At 43.6% G+C, this 27,391-nt stretch overlaps 1 protein-coding gene across 8 annotated transcripts in view; it reads right to left on the bottom strand.

Moving 5' to 3' along the window:
• The window catches only part of LOC129869391 (disks large homolog 1-like), a 282,157-nt gene extending 261,501 nt beyond the window's left edge, over nucleotides 1–20,656 (bottom strand). For 3 of the 8 annotated variants that reach the window (XM_055943763.1, XM_055943760.1, XM_055943761.1), the window contains exons 1-3: nucleotides 19,849–20,655; nucleotides 19,292–19,423; nucleotides 2,997–3,172 (exon numbers count right to left, since the gene is read on the bottom strand). In XM_055943763.1, coding sequence (XP_055799738.1) covers nucleotides 2,997–3,172; nucleotides 19,292–19,423; nucleotides 19,849–19,867 — 327 coding nt within the window. In that variant the 5' untranslated portion in view covers nucleotides 19,868–20,655. Of the gene's footprint in view, nucleotides 1–2,996; nucleotides 3,173–19,291; nucleotides 19,424–19,848 lie in introns of all 8 variants that reach the window. The other 5 variants (XM_055943759.1, XM_055943762.1, XM_055943766.1 and 2 more) reach the window with 3 other exon arrangements.
• Between the last annotated feature and the right edge of the window lie 6,735 nt (nucleotides 20,657–27,391).

Below are 27,391 nucleotides of genomic sequence, written 5' to 3'. Positions count from 1 at the left end.
ATCAGGGTGCTATATCAGGGTGCTATATCAGGGTGCTATATCAGGGTGCTATATCAGGGTGCTATATCAGGGTGCTATATCAGGGTGCTATATCAGAGTTTAATATCAGAGTTTAATATCAGGGTGCTATATCAGAGTATAATATCAGGGTGCTATATCAGAGTTTAATATCAGGGTGCTATATCAGAGTTTAATATCAGGGCGCTATATCAGGGTGCTATATCAGGGTGCTATATCAGGGTGCTATATCAGGGTGCTATATCAGGGTGCTATATCAGGGTGCTATATCAGGGTGCTATATCAGGGTGCTATATCAGAGTATAATATCAGGGTGCTATATCAGGGTGCTATATCAGGGTGCTATATCAGGGTGCTATATCAGGGTGCTATATCAGGGTGCTATATCAGGGTGCTATATCTATGGCTATAACCCCATTTTATCTCTCTCGCTCTCTCTCAATACAAACATTTTCATTGTTAAGGAAAAAGGTAACACTTCCTGAGAATTCAAGATGAGATGACGGGAGGACAGCACACCTCTCAGGAGGAAGCGTCCTATGTCTCTTTCACAGATAGTTTGGTAAGATTGACAGAGAGACATATAGAGACAGGACAGGAATGCATAGCCGCTGTATGGAAGAAAAACCATAGAAATAGAATCCATAGAACAGGCCTCCCTTTTCAAGTCAATGATGTCTCTTGGTCGACTAAGAATTGTCTGTTCTTTCAACCAATCAATTGGTTGACATTTTTAAAAACATGCATTTTTCCATATAAAGACACGCGGTTTAATAAAATCAACTATATGCACTGAGCTTGTCTGATGCTTTAAGCACACCGTTTGAAATAATAATTAAGGTACTCAAGAGGGAGCCAGAGATCTAGATAAACAGAAGGGTGATTTTTTTTTTGCATTTTTTTTTTCTTCTGTTCCCGACCAAACCCTCCTCTTCACAGATTCTGCCATTATGCTCCTGAAGTAGCCTGTAATAGGCTACACCGGGGGTCGACAACCGTTTTCATGTGGTGCCAATTTACCTTACTATTTCTACCGATCTGCATGCCAGTTATGATTTTCGTATACATATTTTAGTGGAACAGCTTAATTTAAATTATAATAACTTATTTATGTTCTATTGCCAACTAAGTAAAAATAGCCTACATAAAGCCAATAAATAAAAACATTGCAGGTAGAAAAAAAAGTACTGATAAAAATAAATATCCTACAAATCACATTAGCTACACATGGAGGTTTGTTTGTCTTGTTCCTCTAATTCCATTCATCTTTCTACTCCGCCTGTCTGCAATGAACTTGCAACATTGTATCAAGTCAACTATCAACTGGGTCCAGCCCACAGCTCACACTAGCAAACTTGCAACATTGTATTAATTATTCTGGGCCCTCAGTTTTTGGTTTCCAGCACCAGTGAGCTCCTGACAGACACAGCTTTATTTGCGCAAGGGATAAGAAGTAATCAGGTATTTTATGACGTTTCCACTGGATCAGAGCATTACATGTTGCTCGCCGAGGCTCGGTGGTTATCGAAAGGGAGAAAGCTGGAAAGATTTTTCAGATACATTGAGGAACTATTGTGATTCTCAATGGCTGTAAAAACCCACTTTGTTTACTTGCGGTTTGAGGTGAATAAAAAATTACTCTGAGAAGCTTCACAGCTCATTAGTGGTGGTGAGACAATCCGAAAGACTATCAGACAATTAATAAATTGACTAAACTCGTAAAATGTAATAAACCAAAAACTTGATCCTCACAAATGTAGCAGAGTGAGCTCAAACAAAGTGTCCACTCGGACAATGAGAACGGTAAACAATTGTAATAATGATATATTGAATGTATTAACAGAAATTAAAGTAACCAATCAAACAGTGTAGATTAGAAATTATGGGAATGAACGGTAAACATACTACTGGTGATATAAGTAATGGGGAAGTGATAGACCCTAACAATCAAAGAACAAACAAGTCACACAATTAAAATCATGAAATAATGAATGCGCACGATTTGGCAGGAGAGAGATGTGCCTTGGGCATTTTAGCCACACTCTCCTTGAATCAACATTTCAAATTATACCCGAGACGCATTATTCTTCACATACTGTAGGCTGAGGAATACTCTCACAGTCCAAAGCAGTAGCCATGTATCGAAAACAAAATGCAATTTCACTTATTTTTATTTTAAAAAATTGGCATGCCAAGGTAAAGACCTTGTTCTAGTGGAGTGGGCGCGTGCGTGCCTTACGTTGCCGAAGCCTGTCTTAGCGTGATGGACTGTACCATCCCCGCCGCCGCGACGGATTAGTCCACTCAGACAAGCGGGAATCAGACAGCGGTCTCATGTGCCATAAAAAATTATATATATAATACTTGCGGCAGCTTGATAAAAAAATGAAACGCTGTCGATCAACAGCCTATGACCAAACAATCCACCAGTCGACTAAACGAGGTCAGGCCTAGTGGACAAGCAGCCATTGTGAGTGTATCCATGAGTTTGCCAGTCACATTTCCAGGGTGAGAGGTTTTCTAAGCCTTTCTATGGATTCAATTTCTATGGTAGAACCACAGTATGGGTGTAGTAGACGGAGAACCAGGAGGGGCAGAGGACCAGGAGGGGCGTTTGCTCCACATTATCTCATCTCAAAGACAGGCAGCAGTACTGAAGCCACACTACTGTGGTGTACATTAATTATACAGGAGGATCAGCATTTTCTCACACACACACACACACGACTAAAACCTAAGCCTAAACACGCAAAGTGCAAGGTATGGTGACTGGGCACACAGCCAGAAACATAGAGCATGGGAACAGTGAGCGGGTTGCCAGTTGCCACAGCAAGCCTATAGGAACAGTGAGCAGCAGTCTGGCTTTATATCACATTCGTTCAAGTGGAGTGGGTTGCCAGATTTGAACAATAAAAACAGAGCTTATACCAGACAAGGTGCTTATAAGTACTTATCACAGTGCTATAAAGTATGCTTACCTCTATGCTGGACGTAAGGCTGCTGGGCAGGGTGTCAGATGTGACAGCGGTAGAGGGGGAGGGAAGGCTGGAGAAGTCCCACAGGGTGACAGGGGGAGCGGGGGGCTCTGCAGGCTTGACTGGCTCGACAGATGTCTGGCCTTCCTGTAAGGTCACTTCATAAAACTCCTGGATATCTGGAGGAGAATGAGGAAATGGAGAGTAGTGAATCTGTTAGCACTGGGTTTTGTGGTTCTTGGAAAAACACAAATCAGAATATGTTCAACTGGTATATTATGTCTCTGGTTTCAGCATGTACAGTTGAAGTCGGAAGTTTACATACAATAAGGTTGGAGACATTAAAACTCATTTTTCAACCACTCCACAAACCACTCAAACAAACTATAGTTTTGGCAAGTCGGTTAGGATATTTACTTTGTGCGTGACAAGTAATTTTCCAACAATTATTTCACTTAATCACAATTCCAGTGGGTCAGACGTTTACATACACTAACTTGACTGTGCCTTTATACAGCTTGGAAAATTCCAGAAAATGCAATGCAAATCAATCCCAGAACAACAGCAAAGGACCTTGTGAAGATGCTGGAGGAAACAGGTACAAAAGTATCTATATCCACAGTAAAACGAGTCCTATATCGACATAACCTGAAAGGCCGCTCAGCAAGGAAGTAGCCCCAGATCCAAAACCGCCATAGAAAAACAAGACTACGGTTTGCAACTGCACATGGGGACAAAGATTGTACTTTTGGGAGAAATGTCCTCTGGTCTGATGAAACAAAACTAGAACTGTTTGGCCATAATGACCATCGTTATGTTTGGAGGAAAAAGGGGGATGCTTGCAAGCCAAAAAACACCATCCCAACCGTGAAGCACGGGGGTGGCAGCATTATGTTGTGGGGGTGCTTTGCTGCAGGAGGGACTGGTGCACTTCACAAAATAGATGGCATCATGAGGAAACAAAATTATGTGGATATATTGAAGCAACATCTCAGGACATCAGTCAGGAAGTTAAAAGCTTGGTCGCAAATGTGTCTTCCAAATGGACAATGACCCCAAGCATACTTCCAAAGTTGAGGCAAAATGGCATAAGGACAACAAAGTCTAGGTATTGGAGTGGCCATCACAAAGCCCTGACCTCAATCGTATAGAAAATTTGTGGGCAGAACTGAAAAAGCGTGTGCGAGCAAAGAGGCCTACAAACCTGACTCAGTTACACCAGCTCTGTCAGGAGGAATGTGCCAAAATTCACCCAACTTATTGTGGGAAGCTTGTGGAAGGCTACCTGAAACGTTTGACCCAAGTAAACAATTTAAAGGCAATGCCACCAAATACTAATTGAGTGCATGTAAACGTCTGACCCACTGGGAATGTGATGAAAGAAATAAAAAAGGTAAAATAAAGCATTCTCTCTACTATTATTCTGACATTTCACATTCATAAAATAAAGTGGTGATCCTAACTGACCTAAAACAGGAAATTTTTACTGGGATTAAATGTCAGGAATTGTTTAAATGTATTTGGCTAAGGTGTATGCAAACTTCCGACTTACACTTACTTACAGTTGGTCTCAGCATGTTAGTAAGTGTACAGTTGAAGTTTACATACACCTTAGCCAAATAAATTTAAACTCAATTCCTGACTTTTCGCACCGAAGTACGTTCATCTCTAGGAGACAGAACGCGTCTCCTTCCTGAGCGGTATGACGGCTGCGGTGTCCCATGGTGTTTATACTTGCGTATTATTGTTTGTACAGATGAACGTGATACCTTCAGGCGTTTGGAAATTGCTCCCAAGGATGAACCAGACTTGTGGAGGTCTACAATTTAGATTTTTGATTTTACCATGATATCAAGCAATGAGGCACTGAGTTTGAAGGTAGGCCTTGAAATACATCCACAGGTACACCTCCAATTGACTCAAATGATGTCAATTAGGCTATCAGAAGCTTCTAATGCCATGACATAATTTTCTGGATTCTCTAAGCTGTTTAAAAGACACAGTCAACTTAGTGTATGTAAACTTCTGACCCACTGGAATTGTGATTCAGTGAATTATACGTGAAATAATTGTAAACAATTGTTGGAAAAATTACTTGTGTCATGCACAAAGTAGATGTCCTGACCGACTTGCCAAAACTATAGTTTGTTAACAAGAAATGTGTGGAGTGGTTGAAAAATGAGTTTTAAATGACTCCAACCTAAGTGCATGTAAACTTCCAACTTCAACTGTATTTCAGTATGGTCTCAGCATGTTAGTAAGGGTATTTCAGTATGTCTCGGCATGTTAGTAAGTGTACGTCTCAAGAGGATACATAATCTGATAAATGTTTAACTTGAGTATAATGTGTTTACTATAAATCCAGTCGGACAACAAAATAAGTTAGAAATAATTAACCATTTGTAGTAGTACCACACACACATCGCACTCGTGTACGTATAGAGTAACAGTATACTGTCAGGCATATGATGTATCTGAGCTATGTACAAGTAGCATGTTACATGAGTAAGGGCTGATGACACTAGTTCAGAGAACCAGTAGTGTAAAGGCCAAGCCTAGCTATCCCTGTGAGCCGTGTCAGATGTTGATGCTCTTCATTCCCATTCAATATGACCTTAACTTTAAGGATATAACAGCTAAAGAGAGATTTCAAATAGACTTACTACTTGAACCCATGAATTACAGGTACACAATTCTAAATGGCAAAACTATCAGCGAGACCCGTCTTAACTAAATCATAAAAAGAATGTGGCCAAATCAGCTACCTCTAAAGTATTTTCAAATAACTTCCTAGAAATATCCAAAACAATTTTAAAATACTTAAAGTACGAGTCAAAAGTGGACACAACTACTCATTCAAGGGTTTTCTTTATTTTGACTATTTTCTACATTGTAGTGAAGATGCGACTCTGGGATGCTGGTCTTCTAGGCAGAGTTGCAAAGAAAAAGCCATATCTCAGACTGGCCAATAAAAATACAAGATGGGCAAAAGAACACAGACACTGGACAGAGGAACTCTGCCTAGAAGGCCAGCATCCCGGAGTCGCCTCTTCACTGTTGACGTTGAGACTGGTGTTTTGCGGGTTTTATTTAATGAAACTGCCCGTTGAGGACTTATGAGGCGTCCGTTTCTCAAACTAGGCACTCTAATGTACTTGTCCTCTTGGTCAGTTGTGCATCGGGGCCTCCCACTCTTTCTATTCTGGTTAGAGACAGTTTGCGCTGTTCTGTGAAGGGAGTAGTATGCAGCATTGTACGAGATTTTCAGTTTCTTGGCAATTTCTCACATGGAATAGCCTTCATTTCTCAGAACAAGAATAGACTGAAGAGTTTCAGAAGAAAGGACTTAGTTTCTGGCCATTTTGAGCCTGTAATCGAACCCACAAATGCTGACGCTCCAGATACTCAACTAGTCTAAAGATGGCCAGTTTTATTGCTTTTTTAAAATCAGCACAACAGTTTTCAGCCGTGCTAACATAATTGCAAAAGGGTTTTCTAATGATCAATTAGTCTTTTAAAATGATAAACTTGGATTAGCTAACACAACGTGCCATTGGAACACAGGACTGATGTTTGCTGATAATGGGCCTCTGTACACCTATGTAGATATTCCATTTTAAAAATATATATATATATAATCTCTGCATGTGTGTTTCCCACCGTGAAGCATGGTTGTGGTGTGATGGTGCTTTACTAGTGACGCTGTCAGTGATTTATTTAGAATTCAAGGCACACTTAACCAGCATGGCTACAACAGCATTCTTCAGTGATACGCCATCCCATCTGGTTTGCGCTTAGTGGGACTATCATTTGTTTTTCAAAAGGACAATGACCTAACACACCTCCAGGCTGTGTAAGTATTTGACCAAGAAGGAGAGTGATGGAGCAGCAGCCAACAAGTGCTCATCATGTGTGTGAACTCCAAGACGGTTGGAAAAGCATTCCAGATGAAGCTGGTTGAGAGAATGCCAAGAGTGTGCAAAGCGGTCATCAAGGCAAAGGGTGGCTACATTGAAGAATCAAAATTTGTTTAACACTTTTTTGGTTACTACATGATTCGACATGTGTTATTTCATAGTTTTGATGTCTTCACTATTATTCTACAATGTAGAAAATTGTCAAAATAAACAAAAACCCTTGAATGAGTAGGTGTGTCCAAACTTTTGACTGGTACAGTATTTCCAAAGACAATATTTCAAATATCCTTAGGACCAAACATACCTGGATTCAAATGCAGTGAATATTTAAAGATGCACCATGCAGAAATCGCTCCGCCATTTCCAGGGGGTTAAAATGCTCATATAGTTTGCCTAACAAAACTTAAAAGACGAACTGAAACACTTTAGTAAGTTAAGGTGATTTTGATAACCAAATGTGATAAAGATGCATGTTCCTACCCTTAAAACTGCTGGGAAAAAATCATATTTCAGTTAAAACATTTGAAATTGCCTCATCTGACTAGGCGCTGAGGCCACACCTCCCCATCTTGTGCTAGGCGCTGAGGCCACACCTCTCCATCTTGTGCTCGGCGCTGAGGCCACACCTCTCCATCTTGTGCTCGGCGCTGAGGCCACACCTCTCCATCTTGTGCTCGGCGCTGAGGCCACACCTCTCCATCTTGTGCTCGGCGCTGAGGCCACACCTCTCCATCTTGTGCTAGGCGCTGAGGCCACACCTCTCCATCTTGTGCTAGGCACTCGAAAAACATATGTTCTAAAAACATTTTCATAACATCACGTTCAACAAGGTTACCCAACATCGACATGTAAAACCATGTAGGTTGATTTGAGCGTTTCAGTTCCACTTTAAGAACGGGAAGCCAGGTAGTATTTGAAGCCAGTTAGTATTTGAAGCCAGGTAGTATTTGAAGCCAGGTCTGAATGAAACTAGTATCATACTATTCACTACAAGCACAGGAAATGCTAAGTTGCCACAAACAAGGTGGTGCAGAATGACAGAAAAAGTTAACTAGAGCCCAACCAATATTTTTGGGGGGTCCAAAACCAATTCGGATAATTTTTTTTGGGGGGGGGGGGGGGGGGGGGGGGGGACAAAGCTTAGCGATACCAATATACTGTTTAACAACGGGGAAATGAAAGTGTCATTTTTACACACTGAGATCTAGGCTTGGGCGGTATACCGTATACCGGGGTATTTGGAGAGAAAAAACACGGGATGGTTTTTCAGCACCGTTGAAACTATTTCTTTGAAGTTTTTTTTATACATTTGAATATTTGTAGGTCCTCTTTAAGCAAATACCTGCATTCAACTTGTGCAATACTTTAGGAGATAAGGAACATTGTGTTCTTCATTTCCCCTGTCACATTATTATGAAGCTTACAGTAGTCCCCAGTCACGTGGTGTTTGTTTACAAGCACCACAATGACAAGAGACCAGAGCCTTGTGAATCACTCGCTGTTGTGCAGCATGCATCAGGTGTTCTAAGTACAGTATGGAAATCACAACTAAATGTTTGCTAGCTAGATATAAGTTAACTGTCTAAGATGTGCTAAATGCTCTGCAGTTCTGCATTTGGGTTTCTAATGTAGTAGCTAGTTAGCCATCTAGCTAAGTGGTTAGCGTCTTCCGATATCAAGCATTCGCCTGGTAATAACAGAGATTTAAGAGCCTTGCTGAATAATGTTTGTGTGCATGCAGCAAACTGTGAGTAGCATTTTTTTAGTTACTTGTATAAATTGTCAGAAACTGTACAAAATGTTTGCAATGTGTTCCCCGGGGGCCGATGACGTGGATGTCGATTATGGCAGCCTCCCGCACCTCTCTGATTCAGGGAGGGTTGGGTTAAATGCGGAAGACACATTTCAGTTGAACAACTGACTAGGTATCACCTTTTCCTAATGTACTCATTAGCATTTACACGGAACAAAAATATAAACGCAACATGTAAAGTGTTGGTCCCATGTTTCATGAGCTGAAATAAAACATCACAGAAATGTTCCATACGCACAAAAAGCTTATTTCTCTCAAATGTTTGTGCACAAATTTGTTTACATCGCTGTTTGTGAGCATTTCTCCTTTGCCAAGATAATCCATCCATCTGACAGGTGTGGCATACTAAGAAGCTGATTAAACAGCATGATCATTACACAGGTGCACCTTGTGCTGGGGACAATAAAAGGCCACTCTAGGGAATTTGGCAGTACGTCCAACAGCCCTCACAACCGCAGACCACGTGTAATGGTGCCGTGTGGGCGAGCAGTTTGCTGATGTCAACGTTGTGAACAGAGTGCCCCATGGTGGCGGTGGGATTATGGTATGAGCAGGCATAAACTATGGACAACAAACACAACTGCATTTTATTGATGGCAATTTGAATGCACAGAAATACCGTTACGAGATCCTGAGGCCGTTGTGAGGCCCATTTTTTGTTAAAGTTATCTGTGACCAACAGATACATATCTGTATTCCCAGTCATGTGAAATCCATAGATTAGGGCCTAATGAATTTATTTAAATTGACTTATTTCCTCATATGAACTGTAACTCAGTAAAATCTTAGAAATTGTTGCATTTTGCGTATTTTTTGTTGTTGTTAAGTATAGTTTGCATTCTCTATGGGATTTTACAATGTACTTGTTAGCATTGCTAACCTTCGGATGACAGAGTATCAGTGGGGTTTGAATACAGCGCCCCTTGTGTTCAGTGCCGGTACTACCAAATATCCCAATATGGCACAAGGTCGATATGAAGGTACACCAGTCTGGATACCGCATAAGCTTACTGAGTTCTCATAAATTGTTATGCAAAAGAGCAATTGTCCATGTAATATGGTTCAAATGTCGATTTCTTACATTGTGAAAATAATGACATATGACAATGGCCCCAAATGATCAGAGCGGGGCGGCAGGTAGCCTAGTGGTTAGAGCGTTGGACTAGTAACCAAAAGGTTGCAAGATCAAATCCCCGAGCTGACAAGGTACAAATCTGTCGTTCTGCCCCTGAAAAAGGCAGTTAACCCACTGTTCCTAGGCTGTCATTGAAAATAAGAATTTGTTCTTAACTGACTTGCCTAGTTAAAGGTTAAATAATTATTAATTTTTTTATATTCTTTCACCCCTACCCTGATATTATTCCCCCCCCCCCCATCCTAAATATTGAATATTGGTTAACAATGTAGGTTCATATCTAGTTCAAACATTGATTTTATTCTTTATGTTTTCCATTCTGTGATTGAACTGTAGATCTTATCTGGATCTGATCCTTCACTGAAACAAACTAAATGACAATTAGCTCTCACATCGTGTGCACACTACCCATTTCAGCCCTTCACTCACGACTTGGCTATGTTTAGCCTTTCACTAGGGAGCTTAGCTTGGCTAACTGCTCGGTAAACACGGTACATGTGGCAGGTTTACAGACGTGCAAACAGGACCGGTAGGGATTCAAAACCCAATCACCAGAGACTACACTAGCGTATGGTACTGGGTTGGTGTAACTGATTGACGATTACTACAGAAGTTCTGTGTTGCCATGCCGATGTAGAGGAAGTCACTGTGAGGTCAGACTACAGAACTTCACACCACTTGAACAGGAGAAGAAGAGAAAAATAACAGCCTCATGCTGACTAAGCAAAAATATCTCATAAAAGGAAAAGAAGCAGATGTCGATTAAAAGGAACACGTCTTCACATCATCTTGCATTTTGTGGGAACTAAATACAAACAGGCCTATCAGAAACAGTTTTTAGTAAAGTCTGCAGATGTTGGCTACAAACGTTTTGAGAATCCAAACAAATGTCATGGTGGAGCATTTGATGCCCACATGGATGATAGTTTGCCTGAATTTGTAGTGTACATCAACACCATCATCACAGAAACCCTAGACTCACTCCAATTTACATACCGCCCCAACAGATCCACAGATGACACAATCTCTATTGCACTCCACACTGCCCTTTCCACTTGGACAAAAAGGAACACCTATGTGAGAATGCTGTTCATTGACTACAGCTCAACATTCAACACCATAGTGCACTCAAAGCTCTTCACTAAGCTAAGGACCCTGGGACTAAACACCTCCCTCTGCAACTGGATCCTGAGCTTCCTGACGGGCCGCCCCCAGGTGGTAAGCAGGCAACAACACATCTGGCAACCTCATCCTCAACACATGGGGTGTACTCCCTGTACAGGTGGGGACCACGACTGCGACCACGACTGCGTGGCCAAGCACGACTCCAACACTATCATTAAGTCTGCAGACAACAACTGTGGTAGGCCTGGTCCCCGACAACAATGAGACCACCTATAGGGAGGAGGTCAGAGACCTGGCAGTGTGGTGCCAGGTCAACAACCTCTCCCTCAACATGATCAAGACAAAGGAGATGATTGTGGACTACAGGAAAAGGAGGACCAAGCACACCCCCATTCTCATCGATGGGGCTGTAGTGGAGCAGGTTGAGAGCTTCAAGTTCCTTGGTGTCCACATCAACAAACTATCATGGTCCAAACACACCAAGACAGTCGTGAAGAGGGCACGACAACACCTATTCCCCCTCAGGAGACTGAAAATATTTGGCATGGGTCCTCAGATCCTCAAAAAGTAATACAGCTACACCATCAAGACTATCCTGACTGGCTGCATCACCGCCTGATATGGCAACTGCAAGGCGCTACAGAGGGTAGTGCGTACGGCCCAGAACATCCCTGGGGCTACGCTTCCTGCCATCCAGGACCTCTATACCAGGCAGTATCAGAGGAAGGCCCTAAAAATTGCCAAAGACTCCAGCCCCCATTGTCATAGACCATTCTCTCTGCTTCTGCACGGCAAGCGGTACCGGAGCGCCAAGTCTAGGTCCAAAAGGCTTCTTAAACCTCTTAAGGTTCTCTACAGATCGGTGGCCCACCCTCGGGACGGTTGAGCTAATGTGCGCGAATGCGATTAGCATGAGGTTGTATGTAACAAGAACATTTCCCAGGACATAGACATATCTGATGTTGGCAGAAAGCTTAAAATTCTTGTTAATCTAACTACACTGTCCAATTTACAGTAGTTATTACAGTGAAAGAACTTGAAAAGTTATTAATAAACCAATTAGGCCCATTTGGGCATTCTTGATGCATTTCTGTTCAAAATTGTAATTGTAATGGTTCATTGGATCAGTCTAAAACGTTGCACATATGTAACGGATGTGAAATGGCTAGCTAGTTAGCGGTGGTGCGCGCTAATAGCGTTTCAATCGGTTACGTCACTTGCTCTGAGACTTGATGTAGTGTTGCCCCTTGCTCTGCAAGGGCCACGGCTTTTGTGGAGCGATGGGTAACAACGCTTCGTGGTTGACTGTTGTTGATGTGTGCAGAGGGTCCCTGGTTCGCGCCCGTGTAGGGGCGAGGGGACGGTCTAAAGTTATACTGTTACACATACACTGCTGCCATCTAGTGTCCAAAATCTAAATTGCACCTGGGCTGGAATAATACATTAGGGCCTTTCTCTTGCATTTCAAAGATGATACAAAACAAATACAAAAGAAACAGTTGGATTTTTCTTTGTATTATCTTTTACCAGATCTAATGTGTTATATTCTCCTACATAAATTTCACATTTCCACAAACTTCAAAGTGTTTCCTTTCAAATGGCCACCGGACTATTTCATTGACCCCCGCTCCCATTTTATTTATTTTTTACACTGCTGCTACTCGCTGTTTATTATCTATGCATAGTTACTTTCCCCCGACCTACATGTACATATTACCTCGACTAACCTGTACCCCCACACATCGACTCGGTACCAGTAACCCCTGTATATAGCCTCGTTTTTGTTACTTTTATTATTTCTTTACTTTAGTTTATTTAGTAAATATTTTCATAAAACTGCATTGTTGGTTAAGGGCTTGTAAGTAAGCATTTTAGAGTAAGGTCTACACCTGTTTATTCAGCACATGTGACAAATAAAATGTGATATTTATATCTCTGAGTTAGGCATGGTTCTGCAGAGGGCACAGCTGCCCTGCCCTGTCCTTCCTCCAGTCAGTATGATGCCAACATGGAGGGTTGTTTGCAGGGCATGGCAGAGCTTAGACCAGGTAAGGTGGCGAGGCTCTGATACACAACACTTAAAAGGGAGAGCCAAAGATTATTAAGCTCCGTCTCAGGTTACAACCTGCCACAGGAAGAAATTACACTGGAGGGAACCCCCATGGTAAACCACTTACCTTACATCATATGTGAGAGAAAGTACAGCACTACAGCTTAGAACTAGTGTATTCCTCAGTCAGTCTAGCGTTTACATATGTAGTCCTTCACAGGGTTAAAGTTAGTCAAGGTCCCTGACCTCTAACCCATGGGCACCAGGTCAAGGCATGTTGACTCTGACCTGCTAAGAGGGGACTGACCTGTGAAGGCAGGTCAGCAAGTCATCATACCATTACCAGATACCTGAGCTTGGAGGCCAGAGAAGAGTGTGTGGGTGGTAGGAGAAAAGCGCACACACACACAGGATAAGGCTGCTTATAGCAGGCCCAGCATAGCAAGTCCCTTTACAACTTAGTGTTTGACATTTCATCCCGACAGTAGAGGATGCCTGGTTATTCCTTAAAAGTGCCTTCCTCACCATCTTAAATAAGCATGCCCCATTCAAAAAATGTAGAACTAAGAACAGCCCTTGGTTCACTCCAGACCGGACTGCCCTTGACCAGCACAAAAACATCCTGTGGCGTACTGCATTAGCATCGAATAGCCCCCGCGATATGCAACTTTTCAGGGAAGTTAGGAACAAATATACAGTCAGTTAAGAAAGCAAAGGCTAGCTTTTTCAAACAGAAATGTTCATCCTGTAGCACAAACTCCAAAAAGTTTTGGGACACTGAAGTCCATGGAGAATAAGAGCACCTCTTCCCAGCTGCCCACTGCACTGAGGCTAGGTAACACGGTCACCACCTGGCTTCCCCTACCCCGGCCAACAGCTCTGCACCCCCCACAGCAACTTCCCAAACCCCCCCCCCACTTGTCCTTCACCCACCCAAATCCAGATAGCAGATGTTCTGAAAGAGCTGCAAAATCTACAAATCAGCTGGGCTTGAAAATCTGGACCCTCTCTAAAATAATCCGCCGCAATTGTTGCAACCCCTATTACTAGCCTGTTCAACCTCTCTTTCGTATTGTCTGAGATCCCTAAAGATTGGAAAGCTGCCACGGTCATCACCCTCTTCAAAGGGGAAGACACTCTAGACCCAAACTGTTACAGACCTATATCTATCCTACCCTGCCTTTCTAAAGTCTTCAAAAGCCAAGTTAATAAACAGATCACCAAGCATTTCGAATCCCACTGTACCTTCTCCACTATGCAATCTGGTTTCCGAGCTGGTCATTGATGTACCTCAGCCACGCTCAAGGTCCTAAACGATATCAGAATCGCCATCGATAAAAGACAGTACTGTGCAGCCGTCTTCATCGACCTGGCCAAGGATTGACTCTGTCAATCACCGCATTCTTATCGGCAGACTCAACAGCCTTGGTTTCTCAAATGACTGCCTCGCCTGGTTCACCAACTACTTCTCAGATAGAGTTCAGTGTGTCAAATCGGAGGGCCTGTTGTCCGGACTTCTGGCAGTCTCTATGGGGGTGCCACAGGGTTCAATTCTCGGGCCGACTCAGGCCGATTCTCTGTATATATATATATCAATGATGTCGCTCTTGCTGCTAGTGATTCTCTGATCCACCTCTACTCAGACGACACCATTCTGTATAATTCTGGCCCTTCTTTAGACACTGTGTTAACAAACCTCCAGACGAGCTTCAATGCCATACAACACTCCTTCCGTGGCCTCCAACTGCTCTTAAATGCAAGTAAAACTAAATGCATGCTCTTCAACCGATCGCTGCCCAAACCCGCCCGCCCGACTAGCATCACTACTCTGGACGGTTCTGATTTTAAAAATGTGGACAACTACAATACCTAGGTGTCTGGTTAGACTGTAAACTCTCCTTCCAGACTCACATTAAGCATCTCCAATCCAAAATCAAATCTAGAATTGGCTTCCTATTTCGCAACAAAGCCTCTTTCACATATGCTGCCACACATACCCTCATAAAACTGACCATCCTACCGATCCTCGACTTCGGCGATGTCATTTACTAAATAGCCTCCAACACTCTACTCAGCAAACTGGATGTAGTCTATCACAGTGCCTTCCGTTTTGTCACAAGGCCCAATATACTACCCACCACTGCAACCTGTATGATCTCGTTGGCTGGCCCTCACTACATATTCGTCGCCAAACCCACTGGCTCCAGGTCATCCATAAGTCTTTGCTAGGTAAAACCCCGTCTTATCTCAGCTCACTGGTCACCATAGCAACACCCACCCGTAGCACGCGCTCTAGCAGGTATATTTCACTGGTCATCCCCAAAGCCAACTCCTCCTTTGGCCGCCTTTCCTTCCAGTTCTCTGCTGCCAATGACTTGAACAAATTGCAAAAATCCCTGATGCTGGAGTCTTATATCTCTCTCACTAACTTTTAGAACCAGCTGTCAGAGCAGCTTACCGATCATTGCACCTGTACACAGCCCATCTGTAAATAGCCCACCCAACTACCTCATCCCCATATTGTTATTTATCCTCTTGCTCTTTTGCACCCCAGCATCTCTACTTGCACATCATCTGCACATCTATCACTCCAGTGTTAATGCTAAATTGTAATTATTTCACCACTATGGCCTATTTATTGCCTTAACTCCCTAATCTTACTATATTTACACACACTGTACATAGATTTTTTTCTATTGTGTTATTTACTGTACGTTTGTTTATCCCATGTGTAACTCTGTGTTCTTTTTGTCGCACAGCTTTGCTTTATCTTGGCCAGATCGCAGTTGTAAATGAGAACTTGTTCTCAACTAGCCTACCTGGTTAAGGTTAAAATAAAACTTTTTATTTTGTATTTTTTAATTGCCAATACCCAAAACGTCAAAATCAAGACGCAGTTTCTATTAGACCAAAGACACACTGAAGATAGCTGGCCTGCCTGTCTGCCTTTCTTCCTGTCTGCTGTATTCACCTTGCACAATTGAAGACTGCCTGACACTATATATAGGATAGGCTGCTATAGGAAATAATTAGAGCAGGATACCCTGGTGTGGCATAATGGGTCCTGGGTGGAGCTCTATACAACTCTCTGACATACAGGGGGAGGAGGAAGAGGAGGAGGAGAAAGGGTAGAGGATGAAATGAATTAGACTTTTTAATCAGGTTTCAAAGCATGCCATGAATGTAATTCATCACCTTGGGTGTGTCTATGCAATTCAGATTCAACTGTATCCTCCCTTCTCAAACACACACACACGCGCATACTCAATCTCTACCCAGGCGGTTTGATACAGCTGCCCAAGCCCTAAAAATATAAGCAGCTGTAAAAAAGGTTTTGAATGTGTATTGAGTGCAGTAGCCACATTCATATTTGTACAAGTAAAACAGACCTGGGTTACTATTCAACTAAAACTAGCATCCTCTACTTCTGCACTGTGATCAGGTTGAATAAGAGTTGGATAAAGCTGCTAGTCTACATCTTGAAAAACGACACACACACTCTCCCCTGAAGACTGCTCTCTGACCAGCAAGTAAATCAGAAGGGATTACCCTCAGTAGCATCAGAGTAATCATGTCAGTAGACGGATTACACGCCTGACTCTTATCATACATATCTTACACAGACCAGATTGCTTCCCATCCTATTCCTCTTTTTCATCAGCAACCAACAGGACCCAAAAGTAGGGAAGGAGGAGTGAACGAGAGAGGGTCAGAGGGAGTGTGTGTATGTGTGTGTAAGCATGTGTGTGTGCGTGCATAGTAGATTACTGTACTGTATGTCTGTGTATTTATCAGCAGTCAGTCATGTGTGTATAATGCCTGAACCTGTGTAACCATGTAAGGGTCAAGAAATCTTCTGTGTGAACTGATCAAAGAATAAAACACTGGGGTTGGGAGACAGAGACAGAGGGAGAGACAGGGGGAGAGACAGGGGGAGAGACAGGGAGACAGACAGGGATAGAAATAGGGGGAGAGACAGAGAGACAGGGGGAGAGAAAGAGACAGGGGGAGAGACAGAGAGGGACAGAAATAGGGGGAGAGACAGAGACAGGGGGAGAGACAGGGGAGAGAGAGAGAGACAGGGGGAGAGAGAGAGAGAGACAGGGGTAGAGAGAGAGGGAGACAGGGGTAGAGAGAGAGGGAGACAGGGGTAGAGAGGGAGACAGGGGTAGAGAGGGAGACAGGGGTAGAGAGAGAGAGAGACAGGGGTAGAGAGAGAGAGAGACAGGGGTAGAGAGAGAGAGAGACAGGGGTAGAGAGAGAGAGAGAGAGAGAGAGGGGTAGAGAGAGAGGGAGAGACAGGGGTAGAGAGAGAGAGAGAGAGAGAGAGAGAGAGAGGGAGAGACAGGGGTAGAGAGAGAGAGAGAGAGAGAGAGAGAGAGAGAGAGAGAGAGAGAGAGAGACAGGGGGACCAGCTAATGAGATGAAAATAACACGTAGAGGAGGACAATGAGGAGTGGTTAGCCAATCAACAACCACTGCTCTTCAATTACACCAGTGAATGGAAGGGTTTCAACCCATAGGGGTTACTATAGGGGTGGCAGAGGCCCTAGGGGTGGCAGAGGCCCTAGGGGTGGCAGAGGCCCTAGGGGTGGCAGAGGCCCTAGGGGTGGCAGTGGCCCTAGGGGTGTCAGTGGCCCTAGGGGTGGCAGTGGCCCTAGGGGTGGCAGTGGCCCTAGGGGTGGCAGTGGCCCTAGGGGTGGCAGTGGCCCTAGGGGTGGCAGTGGCCCTAGGGGTGGCAGTGGCCCTAGGGGTGGCAGAGGCCCTAGGGGTGGCAGAGGCCCTAGGGTTGGGCTGGTGGAAAGGAATCCAATGAGTTCGCCTAACTGTCCGGACTGGAAGTTCTATCACAAAACAAAATGTAAAGTGTCTTCCCAGAGTTGACAGGGTTGTTAATGGTTTCTTTCATCCTGGAACAACTGGTATCAAGCACCGGTTCACAGCCTCTGCTCTCCGGTGACAGACATCTACGGAACCTTTCACTCAAAGAAACGTAACATGAGTACTGCCGCGATCAAATGTGACCATTCTTCAACTTTTGTTGGAAGGACCAACCCCCCCCAAAAAGAAAAACAGAGTAAAGCAACAGCCAGTATGTGCCTAGTGAGCAGCGGCTTATCTTCCAGGCAGACCTTAAGATCTAAAGGGCATATTAGAGGAGGTGTTACAAAGTCCAACAATCGACAGTACAACACACACACCCTGTATTGGCTACTGTAACAGACTATAGCACACAGACGACTCTCAACCTGTGTAGGCCTATATTCAATCAAAACAGTTTTAAAATATACTGAACTCAATGATTTACGATGGACTTGAGCAGAGACTAGCGTGGGTGGACTGCAGCTCTGACGTCACATAAAATGAAGTTTTTATCAACAACGACTGATTTCAGCACCCAGCCCGCAATTACACAGAAATATGTTTTGTTTGATTATTTGGGTGTTGAAATCAGCAGTTTAAATCGTCTGTAAAACAAATAATTATACTGCAATGCAGGGCCTATAAAAGGGGGAACATAGCCAACACACACACACACACACACACACACACACACACACAGTTTAAAAACAGAGATGTAACTCAAGACAGTCGAGACAGGTTCTTGGTAGGAGGCCAGGTACCCGAAAACCACCACTTCTGGGTCAATACTACAATAAGGAGAGGGGCACGCCAGAACGAACAACACATTGGGAATTCCTGCTCGGTAGCGTTGTCGTGGCGTTGCCGTGGTGTCAAAGCTTATAGGACAAGACTTTACACTACGCCGCCCTCATGCCAAGTAGTTAGTAGGTTACTTTAGGAATAAGGAAGTTATTACAAGTCAGTAAACTAAAAGATAGCCCACAGAAAACAATGACTGAATTGTAGCGATAGGAAACTAAACAAATTCAGTTTGAAATGAGTTAGTGTGGTATAGTAGTTACTATGTCATTACAGTTATGAATCCTAGAGAAGGCACAGAATAACTTGAAATGATTCAAATTAAACAGATTTATAATGACCATTCTGTTGGAATCAAGTGACTGTCTTCCTTGCTGGGGGGGGGGGGGGTAAAACATTTAAACTCCAGCATGTTGAGATCCGTGTGCTCCGGGTAGGGGAACGGCAGGTTCCGGGTAAAAACAGAAAAACCTGTTTGCATTGCTCAAGCAGGTTAGGCAAGTGACAATACAGGGGGAAAAGTAGAGGAAGTGGACTGATTTGACAGACTTTGTGAACCCATTCGGCCTGGGTTTGAATGAAGGGGTATCATACCTATCAAGGCTTGGAAGAGGTTGCTCTGGAAGATGTTGATGACTCTTTCTAGTGATTGTCTGAGTTGTCGGTCTTCTGTCTGTCCAAGTTTCGTCTTGTATTCCTCCATGAGCAGTAAAGCTCTCTGAGCATCTGTAAACAAAACATATCAACAACCAACAAGGCAATGAGTGAATAAATGGCAACTACCATTGATGCATAATCAAATTCAAGCAATAGGATTGATAGAGGTTATGTGATATCAATAGACTGGCTAAAGGCTTTCATATTTAAATCGGTGACAGAGACAGTCAGGTGGCAGAATGCATTGGCAACAACTCACGTGTAATATGCAACATATGTGGCTCTGACTGTCGCTATATTTGTTGCACGATATCAGTTGATGTGGCAACACATGAGGTGGCAAAAACATATATTATATTCGTCTGCATTGGCCTGCTGTCGTTTGCTTTAGCTTGCTACAGCTATTGACATTCTGTAGCATATCGCTTTCAAAGCAGGCTGCCATTACATGTGATGTGCTATCTATCACAAAACAGACGAATCGGGATTCTCACCTTTCTTTCGTATAGGCATGACAGCTCCCAAGTGCAGCAGGAAAAGTAAACGCTGGCACTGTTTCGTGCAGGCTAATGTTTGGTGTAGTAGCCTGCCTACACTCCCTTGCTTCAGATATCCTTTGCTACAGTTGCCAGAGGGGCAGAGCCAGGAGTTTGCACCGTTTTAGCATGAACAGAAACTAGTCTCTTCTCTCCTCAAAAAACGCAATGTGCGCTATAGCTCCCGCCTGTTCAATAGACTACAAAAGGCACCGTTTTTTCTTACTGGACTACAAACACGCAGTGAATCCGATTTTTTTTGGTAGATTATAGCCTATTCAGATGACCCGCCGTGAATGCCAATGTGACCAGCTTGTCTCCCTGGCAGGGCTAACTGACAGGGTTCATTTAGGTTACTGCCAACCGCCAATAGAGAGACAGCGCAGGGCAAGATTCCGACACCAGTTAACCACTAACAGCTATGTGAAACACTATTGTCGTATGTCACGTTCGTATCTCCAATCAATTCTCATACACTAAACATAAACAAACCGGTTCTCAGCAAGCCCAGCTCTGTACGGTGCAATTCATTGAGCAGCCTGAAAATCTGAGAACATGTGCAGTGCAGTTCAAAGTGGCAGAAGAAACTGCGAGTAACGAATCCCAAAGTTCGGTCTGTGCATTTAGGGAGTAAATCCTCTTTTTGTTTCTGAGTGCTGAATTATTCGTTTCCCGCTCTCATGTTTTTATCTCTCTCGGTCCGGCAATATTTCCACAAGTCAAAGTTCCCTTGCTCGGCGCTCTCCCCTCCTCTTTTTTTCCACCAATATATCAGGAATCCCAAACTTTCCTCCAAAATGGCGTCCAAAGTGTGGAATCGGATCACATGATCAACCTCTCGCCACCCAATGGTGTCGGTAGGCTACAGAGTTAGGGAGGAGGTGAGATCCAAGAGTTTATTACAACAAAAAACTTTCAACTGCTTTCAAAGGTCACTTTACATTGAGTGGTCTAAAATCTATGTATTAACAAACATGGTGTTGGCTCGGGTTTTACAGTGTTTTTTGAAGTGTCATTGTAGCCAAAATATTGTTGCATAAACTAACAAAAGTTACATTGAAGCGCACACAGGTTTTTCAGGAGGGCGAAACACATTTGGTTTAAATGAACTGTGTTACTATGTTAATTTTTTTATTTGTTCATGTTGAAATACAAATATTTGCATAGAGAGAATTGTAAAAACAGGGGGTTTGAGGAGATTGTGTTGTTGTTTTTTGTCTCACTACTTTGTTTTTATCTTGGCCAGGTCGCAGTTGTAAATGAGAACTTGTTCTCAACTGGCCTACCTGGTCAAATAAAGGTGAAATTAAATCAGATAAAGATTAAACTATGGAGGACAGGCAATGAATTGGAAGATTACACCCCTGACATGTCAGATTGATAGTAATAATCCCAATACCTGGTTAAAGTGTGAGGACTTCACCAGTTCAGTGCCATGGGACTTATTTAATATTGTACACGACACTACACACACTGTGTGTGCTACACACATATAATCAATATAGAGCTGCGATGCTCATCCTGCCTTAGCCGCCAAGACCACAGTCAGATGGGTTAGTCCTATTGGCACCTGGTTAGTACACCTGGATTTGGTGTGCAGGGTTGCCAGTCTGATCCCTGACAAATCCAGCTATCCCCAAGCATCAACTATCTTTTCCATACATAGCACACCTTACAACCTGTATTCATTAATTTACTTATTTTTTTATGTGTGTGAGTGTTTGAAACTTTCATTTGCTGTAAATTAAAGTTTATTGTTATTTCATTGTTATTTTAAGACAATAGTTGCCATATGATTCATAAATATTTATAATAAAAATTGTGGAAATTCTTTAAAATGAGATGGTGCATCTCAAGAGATTTCCTCCTGGAAAATGTCTAATAAATACATGAATGAACGAATTCCTCCATTTACAGTCACTGCTTACTGTTCATACCAAGGACTCCATTTTATCAGAGAACCTGCTGTCGTTCACCACCATTAGAAACAGGTCCATATTCCCTACAGATTTATGGTCTAGATCTGAGAGTCTCTCTCCCTCTCTCCCTCCCCCCCTCCCTCCCGTCCGATTCTCGCATTGTCATGCTAAACTGACCCATTGTGCAGCGGTTAGCAGTGCTCTATTTGGTGTTGTCTCAGAGTTATATTCCTGGTGTCTGTCATCTATATACTCACATAAACTCTGGCCTGGCTGGTTCTCTGTATGGTATGGTATGATATAAATAACCCTGGCCTGTCTGTTCCTGATGCTGCACTCGCTCACATTTACACAGACCAGCTAGCAGCAGCACTGTGGCCCAGATTAGACAGCAGTGAGGAATGGAAAGGAGGGAAGGAGAGGAGGGGGGAGGAGAAGAGAGGAGAGGAGGAGGGAGGGAGGGAGAAGAGGAAAGAGGAGGAGGGAGGGAAGAGGATGAGAGGGGAGAGAAGAGGAGGGGAGGGAAGAGGAGAAGAGGGGAGGAAATGGGAGTGGAGGTGAGGAGAGGGAGAAAAGAGGAGGGGAGAGGAGGGGAGGGGGAGCAAGGAGGGGAGAAGGGGAGCGGGTGAGGGAGAGAAGAGGAGGGGAGAGGTAAGGATGAGGAGAGAGGAGGAAAAAAGAGGAAAGGAGGAGAGGAGACAAGGGAAGGAAGAGGCAAGGAGAGAGGAGAGTAGGAGAGGAGACAAGGGAGGGAAGAAGAAGGAGGGAGGGAAGAGGAGAGAGGATGAGAGGGAAGAGGAGAGAAGAGGAGGGGAGGGAAGAGGAAAGGCGGGGAGGAGAGAAGAGGAGAAGAGGGGAGGAAAGAGGAGAGGAAAGGGGAGTGGAGGAGAGGGAGGAAAGAGGAGGGGAGGGAGGGGGAGACTGAGGGAAGAGGAGGAGGGGAGGGAAGGGGGAGCGAAGAGGGGAGAAGGGGAGGGGGAGAGGGAGAGAAGAGGAGGGGAGAGGTAAGGATGAGGAGAGAGGAGGAAAAAGAGGAAAGGAGGAGAGGAGACAAGGGAGGGAAGAGGCAAGGAGAATAGGAGGGAAGAGGAAAGGAGAGAGGAGAGGAGAGGAGGCAAGGAGAGAGGAGAGTAGGAGAGGAGACAAGGGAGGGAAGAAGAAGGCGAGAGGAGAGGAGACAAGGGAGGGAAGAGGCAAGGAGAGAGGAGAGGAGACAAAGGAGGGGAGAGGCAAGGAGAGGATGTTATTTTCAGGTAGTCATGTTTTATGAATGGTTCCTTGCTCTCTGTATGTTTACTAGAGGTTCTGCAGAGGAAAATATCTCTTAGACATATTTTGGTAGCAGGGTTGGAAAGGTTCACCAAAGGATTTGAGATTCAGCATGAAAATAATGAATAATGGTTCATTCATTTCTAAATTTCTTTTAAAATTTCAGTTGAATTCCATTTATTTCGTTGAAGTAATTGAGCTGATCTGAATCTTTCACTCTGTAACAAGGTTTTACGTTTCCTTTAGGATGTGGAAAACATCATGTCATATCTGTTTTTAAAGATGATACCGTTATTACACAGCAATAAGCTATTTCATATATTGCTTGAATTTAATAGAATTTATATCATTATACATATTTCACTGGAGGTACATGTTTAGGTTTCACTACTGGCACTGGACTCCAGTGTTAAACATCGAGTAACCCTATGGGTATACTGTGTACAGGAGCTTTGTGTTTCTATAAAAGTGGACTGTATGGTAACTTCATTCCTCCCTTGGAGGAAAGACAAACACACAGACACACACACAAGCACGCCCCACACACACACACTCAATCATACACACAAGCACGTGCCACACACACACACACACTCAATCATACACACAAGCACATACATAAACAGTGTTACTGTACACATTGTCAATGAAAGGACTGTTACTCAGTCAAATGTCATGGATATTGGTGTTGCTGACCTTGTGGGATTGTAATTGATTGTTACCAAGAGCACATGATTGATTGATTGATTGGGTGGCTTTGTGGCCAATTGCCCCCCCCCCCCCGCTCTATTTATCTGTCCCTCCCCCCATCTATCTATCTATCGATCAATCTATCTACCTCTCTATCTCTGATTGGACCATATGAACAGTAATTGTAAGTGAGTGGCTTGTTATGTCTGTTTCAGGCATCCTTTCTAACAATAACCAATGGCACTGGCCACAGCTTAGGCCCTAGGCTCCATAGCTCTATAGTGTGAGGGACTTCCTTGTAATCTGATCTAGTCAAGCTTGCCCTGTCCGCTACTCCTGATGAAAAATATTGAATGGAGGGAGACTTATTACTTACTGTAATGACATCATCCACCGACTGTCCAGATGGCCTCCTCTCTCAAATCCCACCTTACATCATGTTGGAACACCATTATTACCACAGAGGTAGGGGCTATTCCCATTGACCAAACGATTGTTCCAGTCCTCTAGGGAGAGTTAGTTAAAGGACATGCAGAAAAATACTATTTTTCTCTCCTTCCTTCCCCTCAGACAATCCCTTAAGTCTATGCCTGCTCATTTACTTGTCTTCTGATCCCTGATCCCTGATCCCTTTGAAAGAGACAGACAGACAGACAGACAGACAGACAGACAGACAGACAGACAGACAGACAGACAGACAGAACTAGAGAGTGAGAGAAAGAGAGAAAGACCAATAGAAAGAGACAGACAGACAGAGACAGACAGACAGACAGACAGGACTAGAGAGTGAGAGAAAGAGAGAAAGACCAATAGAAAGAGACAGACAGACAGAGACAGACAGACAGACAGGACTAGAGAGTGAGAGAAAGAGAGAAAGACCAATAGAAAGAGACAGACAGACAGAGACAGACAGACAGGACTAGAGAGTGAGGGAAAGAGAGAAAGACCAATAGAAAGAGACAGACAGACAGAGACAGACAGACAGGACTAGAGAGTGAGAGAAAGAGAGAAAGACCAATAGAAAGAGACAGACAGACAGAGACAGACAGACAGACAGGACTAGAGAGTGAGAGAAAGAGAGAAAGACCAATAGAAAGAGACAGACAGACAGAGACAGACAGACAGGACTAGAGAGTGAGGGAAAGAGAGAAAGACCAATAGAAAGAGACAGACAGACAGAGACAGACAGACAGGACTAGAGAGTGAGAGAAAGAGAGAAAGACCAATAGAAAGAGACAGACAGACAGAGACAGACAGACAGACAGGACTAGAGAGTGAGAGAAAGAGAGAAAGACCAATAGAAAGAGACAGACAGACAGAGACAGACAGACAGGACTAGAGAGTGAGAGAAAGAGAGAAAGACCAATAGAAAGAGACAGACAGACACAGACAGACAGAAAGTCTGATTTGAATGCAGGATCCGTACACATACAGACCCATTTCAAACACAACCCTGTGATTCTGCAGATACCACTCCACTGCAGTCTGCAGCATTCTCCGGCTTACTGTGATGTCTGCAGGGAGGGGGTTCCTCCTCTCACCCTCCCTCTGACTCTGCTCTCTCACTCTGATGATGCAGAGAAGATTCTGCCATTAGAGCTGACTGAAGTTCTTTGGGCTGACTCAAACTTTCCCATGAATAATTAACTGATGTCAATAGGGAAAATATCAAGTATATTAATATGGAAGTTAGGATATGGCCAGTGTGTGTGTGTGTGTGTGTGTGTGTGTGTGTGTGTGTGTGTGTGTGTGTGTGTGTGTGTGTGCGTGTGCGCGTGCGCGTGTGTGTGTGTGTGCGTACACACAAAAGAACAGCGTCCATGATCCACCATTGTTGGTTGTTCCCTCTCTCTGTCTCACTACAGCAGGCCTTTGTCATTCTCAGCCTGGTCCGTCTTGTGAGAGGAGTGATGCCAGGCGCCGGATACAACCACCATTTAACAGTCTGGGTGGGGCACGTACAGACAATACCACTGTCCTGAGAACAGAGGTTCTCTGTCACTGGTCATCTGGCAGACAGCACTGGTCATTCACTCAGCTGATTTGGGGGCAGTCAGGACATTGGGGAACTGGAGTAATATTATTTTATAAGGGGAGAGATATTATTGTCTGGACTAGCTGATATTATAGTGCAGTTTGTTAGTTTTGTTGAATAAGCATGGTAGTCACCACATATCAGTAGGGAATAAGCACGGTAGTCACCACATATCAGTAGGGAATAAGCATGGCAGTCACCACATATCAGTAGTGAATAAGCATGGCAGTCACCATATATCAGTAGTGAATAAGCATGGCAGTCACCACATATTAGTAGTGAATAAGCATGGCAGTCACCACATATCAGTAGGGAATAAGCATGGCAGTCACCACATATCAGTAGGGAATAAGCATGGCAGTCACCACATATCAGTAGGGAATAAGCATGGTAGTCACCACATATCAGTAGTGAATAAGCATGGTAGTCACCACATATCAGTAGTGAATAAGCACGGCAGTCACCACATATCAGTAGGGAATAAGCATGGCAGTCACCCCATATCAGTAGTGAATAAGCATGGCAGTCACCATATATCAGTAGGGAATAAGTATGGCAGTCATCACATATCAGTAGTGAATAAGCATGGCAGTCACCACATATCAGTAGTGAATAAGCATGGCAGTCACCACATATCAGTAGTGAATAAGCATGGCAGTCACCATATATCAGTAGTGAATAAGCATGGCAGTCACCACATATCAGTAGTGAATAAGCATGGCAGTCACCACATATTAGTAGTGAATAAGCATGGCAGTCACCACATATCAGTGGTGAATAAGCATGGCAGTCGCCACATATCAGTAGTGAATAAGCATGGTAGTCACCACATATCAGTAGTGAATAAGCATGGCAGTCACCACATATCAGTAGTGAATAAGCATGGCAGTCACCACATATCAGTAGTGTTTGGTGGCTTTCTCTACTTGTCGTCAAAACATATACTGGTGAAAGTAGATATTTGACAGGTAGTCACCATGTTGTTTACCTGTTTGTGTAAACGCAGCCTATATGTGTCAGTTAAACATGTCTCGAGCCTAACCCTTCCCATAGAGAATTATTTACCGAGTCCCAGTCCATGTCTCATTATTGAGAATATTCATTCAGTGATTTATTTCCTTTGGCAAGTTAACTTCTATTTCATCGCTGTATTTCATCGCCCTACAGTAGTTTGAGAGTGTTTTACCTGTGTTTTAGCGATCATCTCCTCCGAGCAGGTTTTGCAACCCGTCTTCACACCACCCACGCACCACAGCGAGCCTGTAATGACCTGGGTGTCGGGGGGGTGCGAAGTCAAACGCAGGAGACAGCAGAGCTTCAATAAGTTGAGTCCTTTTAATCCCCAACAGTCCAACACAAATGTCCAACACGGACGAACTGGGTGAACATACAATACGGTCCAACGACACGAGCAACAATCCCAGTCCACAAATATAATCTCCACTCCCGAAATCCAAAAGGTATACAAAGTAACAATCCCGCACAAAGACGCCTACGGGCTGGCTGACAAATAAAGCCATACTAATTACCCACTTAACTGAACACAGGTGTAACAAATAAACACATAAGGAGGGGGGAGGAAAAAGAG

Source organism: Salvelinus fontinalis, chromosome 14 (genome assembly GCF_029448725.1).
Source record: "Salvelinus fontinalis isolate EN_2023a chromosome 14, ASM2944872v1, whole genome shotgun sequence".
Lineage (NCBI taxonomy): Eukaryota > Metazoa > Chordata > Actinopteri > Salmoniformes > Salmonidae > Salvelinus > Salvelinus fontinalis.
The sequence above is the reverse complement of the archived record's forward strand: the minus strand, read 5'-3'. Positions and strand labels throughout refer to the sequence as shown.